Source organism: Coccidioides immitis (assembly GCF_000149335.2).
Source record: "Coccidioides immitis RS genomic scaffold supercont3.2, whole genome shotgun sequence".
NCBI classification, from domain to species: domain Eukaryota; kingdom Fungi; phylum Ascomycota; class Eurotiomycetes; order Onygenales; family Onygenaceae; genus Coccidioides; species Coccidioides immitis.
In genome coordinates, this window is record NW_004504309.1 from 1,582,230 (window position 1) to 1,600,468 (window position 18,239).

Consider the following 18,239-nt stretch of genomic DNA (forward strand, 5'->3'; position numbering starts at 1 on the left):
AGACCCAAAAAACTAAACAAATTTTTCCGGTTGATATTCCGATTGACCAATCACAGCTCAAATATTTCACAAAACATTATGTATTGCTTTTGTAAATACAACATCATGTCCGACACTTAACACGAATATGACTTGTAACGTATTGAAAACCCGTTTGACAGGAATGCCCTGGATCGGCGGAGCAAGCCAGCCACGTCCTTGATTTTCGAGGGCGAAAACCGGCGGCACCATTGACTCCACTAGACCGCTTCTCAGGTGAAAAGGAGGCGGCATGATTGTGACAACAGGTGCATATACTCCGTAAATGGGGTTGGCTCTAGGACGAATTTCAATCAACTTCCGTTAATACCGCGGGGTCAAGATCGATATCGGCACGTATCCCTGTCGAAGCTCCAAGCTGGCTGGTCCAAGCTGGCGTGCAAGACAGGGACCCTTGACAGACACACACAAACGGCCATTGCTTCTCTTGCCATCAGTCCTCCAACGCCTGTCAACCATCAGCACGAAAGCGATGCGCTGAGGTCGGCCACCCCATGGATTTTCCCTCAGGGGACGGATGGGCGCGCTATATCCACAGATATAGTTGCGGTTTATTTCTTTTTTCCTATGTCATCCATTATTGATCATCAACCAGGGGTTGTGCTATGTGATTTCCAAGGTTTGATGCATCTATGTTGTAAAGCCCTATTAGCAGAACCCTCTATTAGAGTGGTCAGGGTGTGTCTGCAAAGACTATGTTGCCATAGCCTTGCTGAGCTCTCTTGCAGGCGGAGCACTCCTGTCCTGGTGGTGGCTGGGCCCCAGCTCAAGTCACAAGGATTTCCTCACAGAGCTGGGCGCGAACAGCCAACTGGTTTGGATTATCCAAACCAGCAATAAGCACGGGCCTTTGGATAGGCTCGCAACACCATGCCCTTTCACGGGCGGACAATGCTTGTGGCTCTGTGTGGGGTGGAAGGCCTGGGAGGACCACTGGATTGGCCCGCGAAGACCCAGTGAAGAAGGCAGCCAGGAGTAACTGGTTGAAGGTGGTCTGGGACCACCATTGTTGATCTCGCGCGGGGGGGCGCGGGGGGCGCTGGGCGGTCCCAAGCACCCCGTGGGACCATGGCACCCACAAATCCTGCCGGGGCAGGGGGAACAGCAACCACAGCCTAGAGAGGTTAACCATGAACTGAAATATGATAGAGGATACTCACATTACTGGCTGGGGCCGGCGCAACAACAACCGCCCCCGGCGGGGGGGGGCGGGCAGCAATGCCCTAGAACTGTCAGTCGCGAGCACTTCCCAACTTCTCAAGACTACTCACCGAAGGCCCAAACATCTCTACCGCGAAGGGGTGGGGGGTAGGCGTCCTCCCGAGGGAGGAAAGAGGAGACGAGTCGCGAGAGGGGGGTGAAGGGGACCGCGAACTGGCATGAACTACTAGCAAGCATCAGTCTCATCCGCGAACCAAACCCCACGCGAAGGCAAAACCCTATGACCACGCGAAGCAAAGGCACAATCATGGGTGAACTCACCAACTTGTGGCCTTGTGGTCAAGCGAGCAGAATGATGGGGAGTAGCCATATTGATTCTTCCAAATCATCAGACACCTCCCGCGAGCCTGCCTCCCACACGAAGCAGTGCTTAAATGGTTCACTTACCTAGTGTAAAGGTGATATAGACTAGAGAAGGAAGAGAAGAAAAAAGAAGAGAAAGAGAAAGTGAGAGAAAGCTCTCTCTTAAGCTAGTGCTCATTATCTAATAGTGACACGGGGCTAGTGAGAACAATAGAGGCACTCTACACATTGTTGTGTTATTGAACTCTGTTGTGTTGTTGAACTAGAGTTGTGTTGATATCACATCTCTAGTGAGGCTGTACGCTTTTCCTTATGAGGAAATTTTTATTTTTCCCAAGAGGTTTTTTGTTTTCTACTCATGAAGGTTTTTAATGAGACAGCCGCCTTGAGGGACCAAGGAGCAATGCCAATGTTATTTTCATGGATGGGATGTTGGCTGTGTTGTAACACATCCGTTCTGGCTAACTATGCTGGCTGAGTACCGGACATCGCTTTGTCATCTGCTCACTACCCACACCTTCTACTATGAACGTGGACATTGCGAGTGATAGCGACCCTGAGCGCCGTCCCTGATCTTCACGCGCCGTTATTGTCTTGCGGCTCGAATCCAAAAGATCAGAGTAGCGGACTCTGCTCGCTCCAGGGTCGTGCGCATCCGGTGCGCCCTGCTCTCCCGGTCGTTGCACGATCAGAAGTGCACTTCGAAGCGACTATCAGCGGCGATGAGGTCGATCGCGTCGCACACGTGCCTTGCCAATCGAGCAGCAAGAAAGGGTGATCTGGGGGCACTTCCCCCTTCGAGCCTAGCGCCAGATTGGGGTATATAAAGCTCCCTTCTGCCCGCTGCCTCGTCTCTTCTCTTCTCTTCTTTTCTTTCTCTCCTCATCCTTCTTTTTCTTTTTTCTGCGTTCGGGTCAACAGACTCTGCTTTTTGCCTGTCTCTTCACCTTTCCTTGCTTGTTCTGTTTGAACAAGCTTCACTGCTCACTTTCTCATCTCCTCTCTTCACTTTGTTCCTCATGTGAACAAGCTCCTCTTCTTACATTTTCTCTCCCCATCTTGTTCCCTTTGAACAAACTCCTTCTAGCTCTTCTCTCTCTCTCTCTCTCTCTCTCTCTCTCCCCCCCTCCCCCCCTCTCTCTCTTTTTCTCTTTCTTTCTTTCTTTCTTTCCCTTCTCTCTTTTTGCTTAACTTGTCCATGACACCATGAACAAGTTTGTTGTTTTCCTTCTGTTCCGAGCTTGCTCGTTGCATTGTGAGCAAGCCTTTTTTTTTTTCCTTTTCATTGCCTTTCTCTCCTTTCTTTTTTCCTCTTTCCCTCCTGGGTTGTTCATGGGGCAACATGAACAACCCAGGAGGGAAATTGAGTCTGCATGGGGACCTCTGCATAAATCACACAGGCTCTCCCATGTAACCCCAGTAGCACTCCTTACTGAAAGGAACTGCCAAGAAGATCAGAGCTTCATGTTACGTACTGTACAATAGGTGTTCAACTCTTAAGTAGTTACAGCTAATGGAAATTCCTATCGATCATTCAATCTTGCCTGAAGAGACTGTAAACAACACACAGCTATGCTTCTTGAGGCTGCATCGGACATAAGAATTCGGTTAGCTGCCCCTCTCCCCTTCATATACATCTTAGAGCTCAAGAATCTAACTTGTTATATATGTATATATATATACACTTGCATTGCCATTTTTTGAAAATTGAATTCTCCCGAAAAGAAATCCGACGACTTCCGCAGTTTCTTATACCTAGTCAACGAATCTCCGTCGACAGGGATCTCAATACGTTTTTATCGTATTATCAAGGATTCGGTAGGTCCAGCGATTCCCACACAAGGTTTCCTCTTAAGACTATATCTTCTATTCGAAGGCCTTTCTAATAATATTTTACTTTCTGCTTTTAGATACCTTTGAATACATGTGTCCTATGCACTTGGCTGCCTTGACGGAATTGTTCATGCGCCACCAGGCCAGTCTCCGAGACCTGCGCCTCCCTGAAGGATGGGGTATATTCAAGGATGGGCTCCCATTTATGGGTGTTCTGAAAGCGTCTTCCTGATCACCTAGGCGGGTCACGCCTTTGCCTAGCCAAATGTCGACTTGATGGTCTGATTGAGAAAATGTGGATATAGCGAACTTGTGTTGCCGAGCTGGAACCATTCTCGCATGATGAAGGCTATTTCCTAATTGATTTGGGAGGTTCCACTTAGGATGGAATAGTTTTAACTTTACAAGTGAATCAATTAAATTTATTTAGAAACCATCCCTCTCGCTAGATGACCATGTCATCGTTTCATTTCGCTGCAATTTCATCCCGCACCCTTTTGACTCTGCCTTTCAGGCGTCCGGCTTCGTTGCTCCTTGCCTCTTCCGTGGAGAAGACCGGGTCCCAGAAGATCCATGGTTCGCAATTTGATGGCCTAGGCTGTCGCAAGTCTCGTAGTATGGAGACCTGGCCGATAAGCGAAGGTAGACACATTGTCGTTCTGGGTTTCACGCGCGCCAGAATGTAGATGGATGGGTATACGTGGCCATAGCCAACCTTTGGGCGGCTGATAGTGCAGTAGATGGAAAAAAATAATATGGTCAAAGCTTTCATTAGCAAAGACAATTCACCTCCAAGCCCATCGTAGAAAGGCTCCAACATAGTGTTGTTGTTGCTGTTGCTCTCGTAGGTAAGTGCTCGTCTAAAACCATCAAGGATTTCGCGATGTTGCAAGTTGGCGCCAGGATTCCACAGGGGCCGTGGAAGGGAAAATAATCAGTAATCAACTGGTCTATGTCAGGCAATATCGGTGTACGCGTTAGTTATCAGCATTGCATTTTCGCGGCGTGGCGGTTAGAGAGATACCAACGGATCGGAAATAAGCATTGATGGAAGAAATCAAGGCATGCATTCGAGTTCGATAATCCTTGTCACGAACATTTTTACAAGAGACAGAAAGTCGCTGCATAGCAGCAATCGTGTGGCGAAGAGCCAGTGGAGTCAATTCGCACGTCTTATCATTTTTCTGGCAGCGCGAACATTTCGCCCATTTATTGGGCTTCGTACAAACAATAGAAGGCTCGTCGCCGTTTGGTAATTCTGACCGTAGTACTGGGTTGATAATTCCGATAGCTTCATAGGAACAATTTTATATGCTGGTAAAGTAATATCCTGAGAAATCCTGAGGTGTATATAAAACCAAGCAAACCACGAAAGCACCAGGTGACTCGAGAGTCATGACTTGATGGATTATAGTCCCACTTGCCCGACGTTGGTATGCTCAATGAATTGCAATATTGATTATGGGTTCACAATTCTTTGTCTTGCATTAGGTTGTTCCTGAAACCTCATTTTTTTCATGGTTGCAGTGGCCTGATTATTGCATCTCCAAAGGCATAGTCTGTGTATCTTGAAAGAATCATAACAAAATGTCATTGGCCTGAGATTCTTGCATATGGCCTGGCTGGTGTTGTTGCTGTTGAGATATGTATTTATGAAAAGATTAAGAATCTCAGAGCAGCTGGCTCCCTGAAAATTGAGCAATGTATATGACATTCTTAGAGAAAGAAGAGTAAAAAGGGAGGTGAGAAAGCAGAGTGCTTATATAGCCATCCACAGTATCGCTTCTCACCTAAGCGGCCTAAGTAATGTAGTGAATTCACTGCTATAAAGTAGATCACTAGATGCTATAGTGAAAAGCATTAGCATGCCGAGCCTGATGCTGCCATTAAGGACCGGAAGGCATTCACTGGGCTATCAGCTTTTAACTTATGGCAGTCGACAGTCATTAAGCCTGAGTAATTGAATTCAAACCACCACATACGGAAGAGGCTTTATAACCACAACTAACTGGGGGAAGTTGAATAAGAATGACAGACGAAAATGTCCAAGAATTTGAAATTATTAACTAATTGAAGCCGAATATGTATAAAGAAATAGCGAAAGGTAACCAAGCATCATCCTCATGTAAAAGAGATACCAAGAACCATAGTCACAAAGCTGAGCAAGCCCACCGAGAAACCAGCTCTGGCACCTGCACCAGTAGCAGTAGCTGACGGTGCTGTACCGGTCCCAGTTGGAGTTGCACCATCTTCAATCAAAATGTAATTCCTGATCAGGGCATCTCCGCTTCTAATCTTCTCGACCTGCTCTCTGGTACATGTGGAAAGTTCGAGGATATAACACTGAGGGGCGGGATCCGGAGGTGGATTATTCTTTATATGGAAGGTTGACTCTGTGCCGGAGGTACCATAGTCTCTTCTCTGGGCCGTATCAATTGTGCCAGTTGCAATGTCTTTATTGAATTGGATACGCTGGAACACCTGGTACGATGCTTCTGGCTGATAAGCGGGGACCTCGTGGCCAGCTTGGTAAATTCTCGAAAACGAGAAATTGCCATACTGCCGAACTTGTCCTCCAACGAAGGAAGAATTTACCTGGATATCTGTATACCCAGCGGACCTGAACATGTCCGATTCAGAATAGTCAATCGCAAGACTGACCTCCTCGCCTCCGATCCAATTGCATATATAGTCTCGATCTCCATAGACCAAAGCAACCTTGACCCCTGAATCTAGAAGATAAGCAATATCTTCAAGATAACCACGGACATCGTTTCTTGGATAGTCTCCAGTCGCAGAGAACCCGCTGTAAACAGCAGTGGATGATACTGTAAAATTAACGGGAATACCCATGGCAGCTTGCACATGCGCCTGGCTCAGGTATCCCAGGTAATAATTTGGCGGGAAGGGATCGGCACTGGGGTGACCGATGTCGTAAACTCCTCTATCGCCATATAGAATATATAGCAGCTCGACGTGCTCACCGCAGTATTGTTCTGTTCTCATACAGGCCTCGTTAACCGTTTGGTTATTTCCGTACATATATGGGTCGCCTTCAGCAGAGAGTTGTCGACAGTTATTGATCATATCGCGACAGCCTCCGGGTTTCTCCCAATCTTCAAGCCCAGTATTGAAAACAGTTTCGTTGATAGCTTGGATTCCATAGGTATTGTTGTAGGCGTAATGGAGGTAGGACGGCGCTTGGATAAGCAGATCGACACAGCCGTTGATAATGCCGAGAGTGTCCAGATTAATGAGGTGCATTTCTCCATCTCTTGTGATAGTCCCATTCCTAATCTTCTCATTTTGCTCTTGGAAGAAGGCAGCAAAAGATGGACCGTACCGACCTCCATAGGACTCAGTCCAGATACTCACCCTGTCGTCATTCGGCCTATACTCTGGGAATTCCTGGAACCACACCTGGGCAAAATGCCACAGAGAACGAGCAGCGTTCATGGTAGAGTTTGCAGAGTTACGCGAGTTTTGAGAACTCGTGGTGCCAACGAAGAATGTATTGTTCTGCTCAGGCACTCCCTGAGAAAAATCTGCAACTTGCCATTCACTCTCCTCAGCGACGGTATTGCGGGTGACGTTTGTTAACGTGTCATAGCTGAAACCAACTTGATTCGGCTGATCAATGTACAGCATATTCACCTCGTTATTCCACGACCAAGGATTCAAATAAGTCGAATTAGAATCATCATTGACGAAGCATGGGCCGTTCTCTTGGAACAGGCCGATCATGGAAGACGAACCAGGGCCGCCGTTCATCCATATCGACAATGGGGCGTTTGCCGGATCTTTGCGGGACTCGAAGAACCAGAAAAAAGTATTGATAGCGTAGTCTTGGTCGACATTGACGTCGTCCAATGTATGGGGTGGTAGGTGGACATATCCGGTATAAGACCTGACTCCCTCAGTCGTCTCACAGATATCGTTCTAAATTCGCTTTGGTCAGAATTGGACGGTAAATCGCTCCAATAAGAGCAGTGGGATGCTAGACATACTTCTTTATAGGATATCTTAATATCTTCATCGTACCTGGAGTTCACCACCCTGACACCTTCTGGCGTTGGTGGGAAATACTTCCCAGCAACAGTCCGAACGAGCAGGATAGGAAGCGAAAGGCGCGTCGACACGCGCATTCTGGCCGGTCTTTGGGCCCTTCTTCGAACAAAATCTCCTTTCAGACGATGTAACACGAAAGCGCCAATATATAGCACACTTAAAAAATAAAGAAGTGTTGGGGGGAAAGACACAATCGATCGAAACAACTAAACTCCTGGGGAATGAAGACTTATATTTAAGTCGCGGGAAACGCATACTTCTGCTGCTGCTCGGTGCGGAACAGACTTGCCGATCCATGGGACATATAACCCCAGGGATACGGAGTAATCCGCTTTTTACATTCCATACGGAATACAGGGCTTGCATACCGATGCGGACGAAGAACACAAACAAGCTCAAGTAGCACAAGTGTGGAGGTAGCCCTGCACCAGCCACTATGCCTTCATATGAAGGGCAATGAGAATTGATAGATCATGAGGGTAAACAAGTTGCCATTCCCGTCTAGGAAAAGCTTCATAAAGCTTGACCCCGCCTTAGGGTGGCATTCAGCTTCTGATATGGAGAATAAGACATTAAACTCTATCTTGCACCCCTGTGCGACGGTGTTGGACAACAGGGATTCGAGATGCGTCCATGGAAATTTTGCGGGTGTGTTCAATCCCGTGTTGAGGAGGCGGGCTGACATACACTTTTTGCTCTTTAGCGAGTAAGAAACAAGGTGGAATATCGGTTTCCCAATCCATGTATCAACGTGAATGCCTATTTGCTTTGAATTTTTTTAACGGCTTCCCAGTGTCGCGCATATTCGTATACCCCTGCCTGCGGGGAACTTTACCCCGGTTGGTTGATGGCAAGGGTTTGACCTGTTAGAATTGATTTGGACGGGAATGGGGGCAAAGGGTTACCCGGTCGCAAGGACGCAACATAAACAAGGGATCCAAAGGAAAATCGGAATCCCAGAGACAATTGTCTCGTAAGTCCGCCCAGAGAAAGCTCGGGCTGTGCTCTTGGTACGGGGTATCGTGGAAAATATTTTGAAACGCATCAAATTTAACTAACACCAGAAACAAAGTTGAGACACCAGCTCCATGCTTAATAGCGGATCCAAGAGTCGGGGTTGAAAATAATTCTAATGACTTTCCAATCACGACATACCAACGCAAAATAAATACTTAATCCTGATCTGAGCCACATCATAAACAATGTACTCGTTGTAATACAAACTCCGATTCTGACCATCATCGCATGAGCGAGGAGCTTCCGTCGTATCTGGCATCAGCACTCCAGCAAGGTCCTCATGCACGGAACCAGCATCTCTCCAGCCATATGGAACAGTGCGACCCATGCCTAGTGTTGCCAATTTATTTTCATCCTTTGCACGGTCGCCCGCGTGGTAATCGGAGTGTGTCAGTTCCAACATCGGATCACCAAGTTCCACGTCACAGAGAAGTAGGAGACCTGTATTGCCACTGTTGTGATGGCAGCAGTAGTTGGCCGATTTACTGGAAATATCTGCAAAGTAAACGCCTTTGCCGAACATATAGCCTGTGACCGGCGCCTCCGGAGGAGCAATGCGCAGCCCTTGGCTCAAGATACCACCATAGTTGGTTGTACGTGAGCCATGCCACAAGAGCCGCCGATTGCTGTTTTTGATATTAGCATAGGGTGAATTCAGGAAACGATCATTCTCGTCCTTGCGTTCAATCCGGAAAATGTATTTTAGCTGCGTAAATTAGCCTTCTACCCGAATAGGATCCCAAGGGACGCGCAGCGATGGGTGTCTTACGTTGTACTTAATGTAGTGAGTATCACCGTGTGTCTTAATCAGATAATCCTCGAGCTGTCTGTATTCTGTTCCCTCAGGATCCACTAATTTCGTCAAAGTTAGCATTTCAAGCATGCTTAGCGAAAGGAGCTGCAAATCTTACAAGGTGTCATTTCCTGCAGGCCCAACCCAGCAAATTGTTGATCAAGCGGATGAATAGGGTCGGCCGCGTCGCTCTTCTTCGAGCCTTTCAGGATTTCGTTTGCAATCTCCATATCTGTCAATGCCTCAAGAAGTGCAATCTCCTTTTTGATCATCCGCTCGTTGTTGATTAATGGAATACGGCCGCGGCCAAGAGCGTGCGGTATGACGGTAAAGTACTGGTTATTGATGATTTCGAGCGCCGTTCCATGAAACTGTCCGTTATTCACCATATCTGACAGGTCCTTCAGGAGCTCGAATCCCTTTTGGAGCGTCCGTTTGCTGAGTTTTCCAAGAGGGAGTTTGTTGGCATCGTAATCCAAGGTAGCCATAGCGTTCGCCCAATACGACTGATTGAAGATAAGGGAGACAACGTGCTGTATCGGCTCTGACAACGTGCACTCTGCCATCTTCACTTCGACCTCTTCCTCTTCTTCGTCTTCCTTCTTAACCTTTTCCTCTTTCTCATCCTCGGACTCGACCTCATAATCACGCTCAAGGAACATGTATTTACCAGCCTTTGGGCTATCGAATCTATTTTTCCAAGAAAGGCCGGACTTATCTTTGAACTTTTTCCCAAAGGTCGATATGGCTGCTTCCAAGCTCTGGTCTTTGTAAAAAGACGACTGACCAAACTCTCCCACTCTTCCCCAGCGCATCCATGTCGTATATTGGCCACTCATATCGTTTGGCTCAAGGATCTGAATAAAGTAGAACTTGTTGTTGTTGTTCATGCGGTTTGTCTGATTCAGCGCTGCGTCGTATATAAGACCGTCCGGATCAACGTAAACATGATAGTTCTCTGTTAGTCGCTCGTCAGTTCAATATCCCATTCCATATGGGTCAAGTGCAAATCATACGTCTATTTGAGAAACCAGAATCAACAGGGATATCTATCTTCCTCTGAGTCTCTGCTTTTGTCTCTTTTTTCTTCTTTGCCGGAGGTTCTGTGTCGGCCTGTGCAGTGTCTGTGATAGTACCACCAGTAGTGGAGTCTAAGGCGCGCTTGTTATTCTTCTTTGGCGCTTTTGCTTGGGATTTTGTCTGATGCTGAGGCTGAGGCTGAGACTGAGGTTGTGGTTGAGTTTGTGATTGAGCTTGGGCCTGCGAATTGCGGGCGGAACGCCTCGGATTAGTGGCAGCCGTGGCATCAGCGGTACCATTTGGTGCGGAAGTCGCAGCAGCCTGGGTCTTATTCAGCGTGGACCAGAGATATTCGGATTCCTTTTTGCATTTTTTGGACGAAACCGACTCGAATAGCCAGGCCGATGAAACGATGCTGATTCCAGTGATGGAGGAGGCCTGTTTATCTAATTTTGGTTTTTCATTAGCTACTTGCTGGCTCTTAATTGCAATAGTCTGTATGGGGCAAACTGCTGTAGATATGCGCGCATCTAAAAATGGAGCAGCAGCTTCCTTTTCGTTGCTTGACATTTTTTTCTTTTTTTTTTTTTGGGGGGGGGGGGGGGGGCCTGGTCGGGAACCTACTTTTGGTGCCATTGTTTTCGAACTCCTTCTGGGTGCAGACAAGATGAGTGCAGTCGTCCGTCACCTTCGCGCTAAATGTTCCGCCATTGGTCTCAATTAAATTCTTTAGGTCGGCTATATCGACGCCATCAAGAGATTTAGCAATTCGAACACCAAGCAGCTCCGGTTCGAAGCAATCCGCCGGTACTGACCCTGCTTATAACCTGGAAAGGTGCCGCTCAGGACCACGGTTTTATTCTTGAAGACCGCAGGCATGACGTGACGTCAACTCAGAACAACTGCAGATTGAATTGTAAGATAGCTCGCGTAAGAAGGCTGGAAAGATGCAATGCGTTTAATAACCAAAACACAACTCAATTGGGGGGAATAGAGGCAGCGAAGGGGCATGGCAAACGACTGAAGAGGTGCTGGGAAGACGAAGAGCACGAAGCGAGGGGAGGGCGGTCGTCTCTGTCTTTTTAAACCCGTTGCGCAGCGCACAGTTGGAGCTCGTTTCCCGAACGGTCAACAGCAGGCTGCCACGGGCGATGATTGGCTGGCTGGGACGGATGGCTGGCTGCGACCCACACTTACATAAGCTGCCCCTGGATGCCAAGATGCCGAGGCTCCGTTGGTCTTATGTCAGCTACCGTATCAGGACTAGCGCAAGCGTGGCGTTCCCCGCAGTTCAGGCAGCGCCAGGCAGAGCCGCATCCACCGTGTCACCGCCGCCAGGCAGACGCACGCCAGCACGGACAGTCCAGCTCTGGCGGGAGTCGAGGGCTGCTGGGCGACAGCCACATCATCCCAAACAACATCGCGGCGTCAATGGTGCCAGACCAAGTGGCAGAGCAGGACAGCTCAAGCCAGACTAGCAGCCAAAAAGGGAGAAGTGCATCTTGTGGTCAAACTGTTGGAATCCCGGCTTCTGTGATTGCGCCAGCCAATGGGTTACAAAGTCTGGCCAATCCTTCTTCCGCGTGGATCTCAACAGAGAAAGCCTGGTATCTGCCAACAGAGACATTCCCTCTGAGCATTTTGTCCAGAATGGAGATCTTCTGGATCAACTCCAGCCATCGTGGACATCGCTGCGTCAGCCGCAATTATATCGGGCCGGCCAAAACCTTAAAATCGGGGCCGTGTACATACCCAGGGCGCGCTGGAAAGCTCAAGGGGCGCTGCTGTGTCTCTGAGCTTTTTCAAGCTCTAGTTCCATCACATGAGCGGAAAGCGCTTCTCTATCCTCAGTTCTCAGACTAGGGCCGACCTGATCAGGTCCTCCCATGAGCACTGGTTTCGCTGCACATCTGTCCGCTGGTTATCCGACGAGCTGCTCCAACTCGAAAGGTGGTATGTCAAGTTCAGTGTTGAGGTACTTCAGAATACTGCCAGCCATACTCCGTATACTTAGCGCTTCATGATTTCGCGTGACGAAGCTACTCGAAAGGTTTTATAACAAGGTCTTCTCTATTAAGACGGAGCAGAGTGATGAGGAGCTTCTTGCCAGGATTCTAAATCCTATGTCGCTAGCGAAGTTGCTACATTTGACTTTGTATGTTGTGTCTTGTCTTCTGCTTGGTTATACTAGTTTTCTGAGCTTCGCAATGTCCTTGATATACCTGTTCCTGAGGTTGTAGCTTGGAGCTCACCGTCGTTGCGTCATATGTTTTTAGGTGCTGCGAGTATTATCATCACTAGGCTACAGATCAGTTTCTGCTCGGTCCCGGCGCATCGTGGGATAGAGGCGAGCGACTTCTCTCACAAGCTTCACTGGCGAGAGATAGTACGCGATAGATACGGCAGAGAAATAGAGATTGACAGTGATAACACACCACTGAACTCCCTCCTTTTTTCAAACCTCTCAAGTTGACACGTTTAGCGAGAGCAACCACTAGGTATAGCGGGGGTGGCCGTATGAATTGGCGACCGAGACAAACCACTTTGTTTAGGATACAAAGTTAGGAAGTAAGAAAAGCTAATAAAACAGAAGCACCACGTAACCTCCCATTATGGTGAGATCCTATCTTCACCTCGTCACAACGGCCTGTGCCCGCCAGTGGTCTTAATATCCTGGAAAGCCTTGCATCTATCTTTGGCATTCGGTAGCATAAATCTCCGCTCCTACGTGCATCAGATCATGGGATACTGCAAATAAGGCAAACAGGTTCCGTGCTACGCATAAATACTGCATAGCTATCAGTAAACGTTAATCAATAGATGCTGGTTTCTTGCCTCTGTAAGCTTAATAACTTTGGAGGCTATCGCTGGTATAACTTGACGGAATTCACCGCAGAATGAAATAAATCTCAATTCCTCAGCAGTGGCCGATCGCGCTAGCCTGTTGGTTAGGAATATATCTGAGTTGGTGGAAAAGGCGAACATCATTTCTGGATGTTTCGCATTCCTAGTATCTTCCTAGCATGGAGTATATAACAACCAAAAAAGGGTAGAGGTAAGCTCTTCTTTCAAAGACATGAACTGATAATTAGTTAACTAGCTGTACAAATCACCAAACAACCCGCAAAGCCGCGCCACCATCATCCGGTTCCGATAGATCCTGCAAATCCCAACTTCCATATTTAATGCAAACATTGAAGAAAAGAAAAAGAAAAAGCACAAACCACAGAGCTTTTGCACACGAAGAATCGTTAAGAAAGGAAAAAGAGGCAAAAATGGCCTAAATAACCGTAAATGCTGGGACGACCGAAAGCTGGCTGCGATCGCGTATCCGAGAATCGAAGGAGCATTAAAAATCTTTCAAATATAAAGTGAAGAAGGTAGAATACACGACGCTTATTAATGCGCCTTTTCTAGCGTTGAGTCTTGGACCAGCTCTTCAGTCCTGGACGGCGACGCAGGTGCAGAATGGAAATCATCACGTTCTGTTGACCGACCACGGTCGTCCTCCGCGGGTGATTGCGATTCGCCGGACCGAAGCTGCCTTAATCGGTTTTGAATATCGGCAATGCTTGTCTCCTCGTCGACCGGAGAAATGGATGACAGCGTGGCAGAGTCATCGATCTCTGAGCGACTCGAAACTGGAGAGACGACACGTTCAGGGTTGCGCGGGGGTAGAATAGGAGGGACACGCTTAGGTATAGTGACGAGCCGCGCCTTTGCGAACGACGCTGGTGCTGATGCGCTAACAATGGGCACGTTGTGGTCGGATAAATTGACTCGCCGTACCGGAACATGCTTGACATCTTCGTGTTTGAAATGTGTGGTTTCATAGTCGAGCTCCTCCGCTTCGGCAGCCTTGACGGCTCGAGGAAAGGTATAGCTTGTGACGCTCCGAGGAGGACTTGTACTCGTAGGGGAGTAGCCGCTCTGTTCGAAATAAGAATCGTCGGTCTGAGTCCCTCGATCAGCGCTTCCAAAGCTCCCTAGGCTGTTGCGGACGCTGGATCTTCTTGAACCTGAAGCGCTGAATCTCGCAGATTTCGGGCTGAGAGAAATTGGCCGGTAGTCAAAGGCGTCCAATTTCGGGATTTGACGAGTACCAGCTTCTCTGATAAGGATGCCTTCTCTCTCCAAGGCTTTGACGCCATAGGGGTCTGGGTCATCGGCATCTGGGATACCGAACGTTCCTGTTAAATCAATATCACCAGGAGTGTCACCAGAAGGCAGCATATCTTCGTTGACGTCACCATCGCCCTGGGCCGCTTTCAGTGTCTGCATCAACGTTTTAATTGACGACGGGGGCCTTTTAGTTTTGCCTGCCAATATATCGCTGACGGATATTCTCTCGCCGTAAAATCGCTCGTTTTCGTCACATCGATCAATCACAATGGTTCCTTCTATTTGGACACCGGCATAAAACCCCCGACCTTTTATATACGTCCAAACTGGAGCTTGTCGTTTGTGGACCTCAGTCTCCAGATTACCACCTGCGCCAATCGGACCAGCTGAGGCAGCCACCTCGCCACCGAGTGTGCAGCGGACGGCTTTGAAGGCTTCCAGGGCCTCATAGGTATTTATTACCACTACGCAATCGTAGATATCCACTCCGGCAAGGAACCCTAGCCCAGCTGTATGCGTCATAATTCCGGACGGGGGACTCCATTCTCCCGTCTCTTTGATTCTTCCGAGTAGAACGCCGCTGCCTCCAGATCCACTAACCCAGAGACCCGTTCTCATGGTTGTAAAGATAGCCAATCCCTTTGCTTGCTTGATGACCGACGCCGGGATCTTTTTCACTACCCTTTGTTTCCCTCGCGGGATCCCCTCGGTGGGTTTTGTACCATTTCCACTGTCTATTTCCGCATAGAAACCATCTTTGCAGAAACTTCGCAGGATCCGCGCGGCCTTCTCGCTCTCTAGATCTAGAGTCGTCGGCCAGAAGGCTTCGGCGCCCAGTTTATTCGACAAGCGGTTTATCGGACGTCCAAGTTTGTCAAGAGTGTGCCATGCCTTATCGAATCCTCGTTTGGAGTAGACTTTGGCCTTTTCCCATTTTCGTTGCGTCGGCGGCGCCATTCTGTGATGGTTATATCCTTTATCGATATCTCATCGAGCTCTTGGTAGGGCCATAGGTCGCGAAGAGGCAATCAGACATCTCAAAATGTGTCAACAGAGCGAAAGAAGTGCAGAATCCGCAAGAAGTTCGCCCAATCAATGATTTGATCCGTGCTTTGCGACATGCATTATTCTTGAAGCGATCGACAAAAAAGCAAGTTTGGAGGCTTGACGAGAGAGGCAAAGAAGGTAAAAGAAAAGTATTGAAGGAAAAACAAAAAGATGGATCCCGATGGCTTGGACTTTTCTAGACGAGGAGTCCTTTCGAAATAAACCGCCTGGCGGCTTTCTCCCTGCAAACTGGACGCTATCTATGTACTACCGACTGGATGCAGAGCGTGGCCAGGATGATGATAGACCAAAGCACCATGTGCCAGGGGCCCTTCATTGTTCCAACCCATGCTACTACCCTCCCCCAATTGCCTCCTATTAAACCTAGTAAATGGCACACAGGATTTTCCGGGCACGGAGGTTATGCGTCATTGCTTCCACTGCCGAAAGTATGTACATGTGTGGACGCATGTATCTAATACATCATCAGCGGGCAGAACCACGGGCAGGGATGGGGGTATCGAATACCGCGTCGGCTGATTCGGTCGAAGCGCGGTCGATCCGCTCTCGAACGTTGGTGGCGTCGGCGCATGAGGGAAACAAGCATTCAAAGGGTTGGTCATGCAGGACCAGATGTCGAGGCGGATGTCCCGTGCCAATTGAAGCCTATCAGCAGTAGTTTCATTTCTGTCGAAGATATGTTTGACAGGTCCGAAGTACATACCCTAAGAGAAACACGCTGGTCAATTTCCCCGCGACGCAGCCCTGGTCAACTGTGAAACATACTTGGACCCCAATATTGCGCTGGCATGTCACAGATGTTGGCATTAGGGCCGGCTGGCGATCATCTTGGCAGTCCGGTCCTTGGGTGCTTGTTTTCATGTGTTCAGCCCAGTGACTTCTTTTCCCTTTCTTTTCTTTTCTTTTTCTTTTTCTTTTTCTTTTTGGTTTTCTCCTATGGATGGCCTTCTTTGTCTTCATGCGCCCATGGCTTTCGACAGCACGCAAACACTGTGCCACTCGGTTCCAAGCACTCCTTAAATCTCACGCTGCATGAATATTTATGTAGGTCTCTGCTCACGGAGGAAACATTAGTTGTTTGCAATTGATATAGGCCCTTGGTGTTCCACATAGTGCAACAGAGAAAATACTATCCATACATCTTACAAAAGATTTTCACATGCTCTTCTCTCTTTTATCAATGTTTTTGGGGGATTTGGCACTTGGGTTATTGTGTTGTAGAGGTATCTATATTTTGTGCCATGTTAAACAGTCTCAAGGGAAAAGCAAAGCAAAACGAGAACGCTTCTACAGTGTCTTCCCATATATCACATACAGAAAAAAAAGAAAATTTCCCTCCAGAAAACTAAAAACCAAAAGGCTGTAAAATCACAGTGGCGCTTGAGGACTTTACAGAGCACCAAGCTCCTTCAGACGGCCGATAAGACCATCGACATCTTCGACCTTTCCGCCGCCTTGTCTCGCCGGGGGTTCTACCAAACGCATAAGCCTTTTGATGATCTGCAGAAAATGAGATATGGCGTGTATAGTCGCCAGAGGTTGGAGGATAGGGGGACCTATGAATCTTACCTGTAACCTTTAGCGTCTTCAATCTCTTGGTGTTTTCGACACCAAAGTCAGCCAAGGTCTTCTTTTCCAATGGCTTCTTCTTGGCCTTCATAATGTTTGGCAAGCTGGCGTATCTCGGCTCGTTCAGTCTCAAGTCTGTCGTGATGATCATGGGCAATTTCGCCTTTAATGTTTCCACACCACCGTCCACTTCTCTTGTAACCTCAATCGAGCCCTCAGCGTCCTTCACGGTGACTTTGCTCGCTTGCGTGGCTTGAGGCCAACCCAACAGCCCGGCGAGCATCTGGCCAGTCTGGCCTTGGTCTCCATCAATGGCTTGTTTCCCCAAGAAGACCAGATTGATGTTTTCCTTCTCAACAACGCTCTTCAGCAGCTTTGCAACTGTCAATGGCTCCAAGCCACCTTCGTCACCTTTGCCCTCCGGAACGTCTACCAAGAGACCTCGATCGGCACCCATGGCCATTGCGGTGCGGAGAGTATCTTGACATTTCGGCCCACCAGCGGAGAGAGCGAGGATATCTGCAACGTTCATAGGACCCTTGCGTTCGCGCAGGCGGACGGCCTCTTCTACCGAAAGTTCATCGAAAGGATTAAGGGAGTGCTTGACGCCGGCGGTTTCCACACCGGTTTGGGTTTTGTTAATGCGGGGTTTGATCTAGGGACGTGAAAGGGGAAGATCAGCCTTTGGAAGACGGAAAAAAAGATCATAAACGGTCCATTGGTCGAACTGCAGCTGCAGCCGTTCTGGATGCCAACAAATAAGGACAGTAAGCGGGCATGGCACAGGCGAATGTCCCAATGGCGTCCATCCAAGGTGCGAAAGTCACAATGAAGAAATTGAAGCCGGGAAACCCACCGCAAAATCGATCACCCTCTTAATAGGCACTAATATCCGTAGTCCACTGGCCATTGTGAAAGTGCGTAACTCGATCCTCCAGCGTACAATGGGCTGGCCTTTACGTTCCTTGAGGAGATGTCTCTGTGTTTGTCCAGCCTCTCGAGTCGATTCCTACCGACAACCCTTCGGATCGGAAAGCCGTCGCCAAGCTATGACCGTAATGGAGCAATGAAATTCCTTTGCCAAGCCTCAACGGCACCTCTCCGACTCTACCCACACGTGCACCTAAGCTCGGTTGCCGAAGCTTTCCGAAAAGCCGACAGTCGGACCCGAGCTTCCTGTCAGCTC

At 48.4% G+C, this 18,239-nt stretch overlaps 6 protein-coding genes across 6 annotated transcripts; all 6 read right to left on the reverse strand.

Moving 5' to 3' along the window:
* Nucleotides 1-805: 805 nt before the first annotated feature.
* On the reverse strand, nt 806-1,570 carry CIMG_06059 (uncharacterized protein; the record flags this gene model as incomplete). The annotated part of the gene is made up of 4 exons (XM_001242162.2): nt 806-1,174; nt 1,200-1,262; nt 1,311-1,423; nt 1,522-1,570. 4 exons carry the CDS (start codon nt 1,568-1,570, stop codon nt 806-808), a joined length of 594 nt encoding a protein of 197 aa, XP_001242163.2.
* A 2,292-nt stretch (nt 1,571-3,862) lies between these two features.
* Nucleotides 3,863-4,216, reverse strand: CIMG_13014 (uncharacterized protein; the record flags this gene model as incomplete). The annotated part of the gene is made up of 1 exon (XM_004445259.1): nt 3,863-4,216. The coding sequence occupies one exon, from the start codon at nt 4,214-4,216 to the stop codon at nt 3,863-3,865; it is 354 nt and encodes a 117-aa protein (XP_004445316.1).
* Nucleotides 4,217-5,193: 977 nt separating this feature from the next.
* CIMG_11666 (carboxypeptidase S1) lies at nt 5,194-7,619 on the reverse strand. Its single transcript, XM_012358640.1, has 2 exons — nt 7,404-7,619; nt 5,194-7,335 (listed from the first exon to the last, which is right to left on the reverse strand). The coding sequence occupies exons 1-2, from the start codon at nt 7,539-7,541 to the stop codon at nt 5,518-5,520; spliced, it is 1,956 nt and encodes a 651-aa protein (XP_012214063.1). The 5' UTR covers nt 7,542-7,619; the 3' UTR covers nt 5,194-5,517.
* Nucleotides 7,620-8,494: 875 nt separating this feature from the next.
* On the reverse strand, nt 8,495-11,317 carry CIMG_11667 (polymerase). The gene is made up of 6 exons (XM_012358641.1): nt 11,110-11,317; nt 10,919-11,032; nt 10,291-10,740; nt 9,393-10,232; nt 9,251-9,333; nt 8,495-9,187 (listed from the first exon to the last, which is right to left on the reverse strand). Exons 1-6 carry the CDS (start codon nt 11,171-11,173, stop codon nt 8,609-8,611), a joined length of 2,130 nt encoding a protein of 709 aa, XP_012214064.1. The 5' UTR covers nt 11,174-11,317; the 3' UTR covers nt 8,495-8,608.
* A 1,784-nt stretch (nt 11,318-13,101) lies between these two features.
* On the reverse strand, nt 13,102-15,789 carry CIMG_06062 (uncharacterized protein). Its single transcript, XM_001242165.2, has one exon. The coding sequence runs from the start codon at nt 15,371-15,373 to the stop codon at nt 13,694-13,696; it is 1,680 nt and encodes a 559-aa protein (XP_001242166.1). The 5' UTR covers nt 15,374-15,789; the 3' UTR covers nt 13,102-13,693.
* Nucleotides 15,790-16,695: 906 nt separating this feature from the next.
* CIMG_06063 (electron transfer flavoprotein) lies at nt 16,696-18,080 on the reverse strand. The gene is made up of 3 exons (XM_001242166.2): nt 17,910-18,080; nt 17,054-17,708; nt 16,696-16,956 (listed from the first exon to the last, which is right to left on the reverse strand). Exons 1-3 carry the CDS (start codon nt 17,961-17,963, stop codon nt 16,874-16,876), a joined length of 792 nt encoding a protein of 263 aa, XP_001242167.1. The 5' UTR covers nt 17,964-18,080; the 3' UTR covers nt 16,696-16,873.
* Nucleotides 18,081-18,239: the final 159 nt, after the last annotated feature.

Bases quoted from the DNA above. Each gene is read 5' to 3' on its own strand.
- CIMG_11666 (XM_012358640.1), bottom strand. From the start codon at position 7,541: ATGCGCGTGTCGACGCGCCTTTCGCTTCCTATCCTGCTCGTTCGGACT. The intron at 7,336-7,403 runs GTATGTCTAGCA...AAGCGAATTTAG, and splicing joins TTAAGATATCCTATAAAGAA to AACGATATCTGTGAGACGAC.
- CIMG_11667 (XM_012358641.1), bottom strand. From the start codon at position 11,173: ATGCCTGCGGTCTTCAAGAATAAAACCGTGGTCCTGAGCGGCACCTTT. The intron at 11,033-11,109 runs GTCAGTACCGGC...GCGTCGATATAG, and splicing joins CTTTCCAGGTTATAAGCAGG to CCGACCTAAAGAATTTAATT. The intron at 9,188-9,250 runs GTAAGACACCCA...TAATTTACGCAG, and splicing joins CTCACTACATTAAGTACAAC to CTAAAATACATTTTCCGGAT.
- CIMG_06062 (XM_001242165.2), bottom strand. From the start codon at position 15,373: ATGGCGCCGCCGACGCAACGAAAATGGGAAAAGGCCAAAGTCTACTCC.
- CIMG_06063 (XM_001242166.2), bottom strand. From the start codon at position 17,963: ATGGCCAGTGGACTACGGATATTAGTGCCTATTAAGAGGGTGATCGAT. The intron at 17,709-17,909 runs GTGGGTTTCCCG...TCACGTCCCTAG, and splicing joins AGAGGGTGATCGATTTTGCG to ATCAAACCCCGCATTAACAA. The intron at 16,957-17,053 runs GTAAGATTCATA...TGCGTTTGGTAG, and splicing joins GAAGACGCTAAAGGTTACAG to AACCCCCGGCGAGACAAGGC.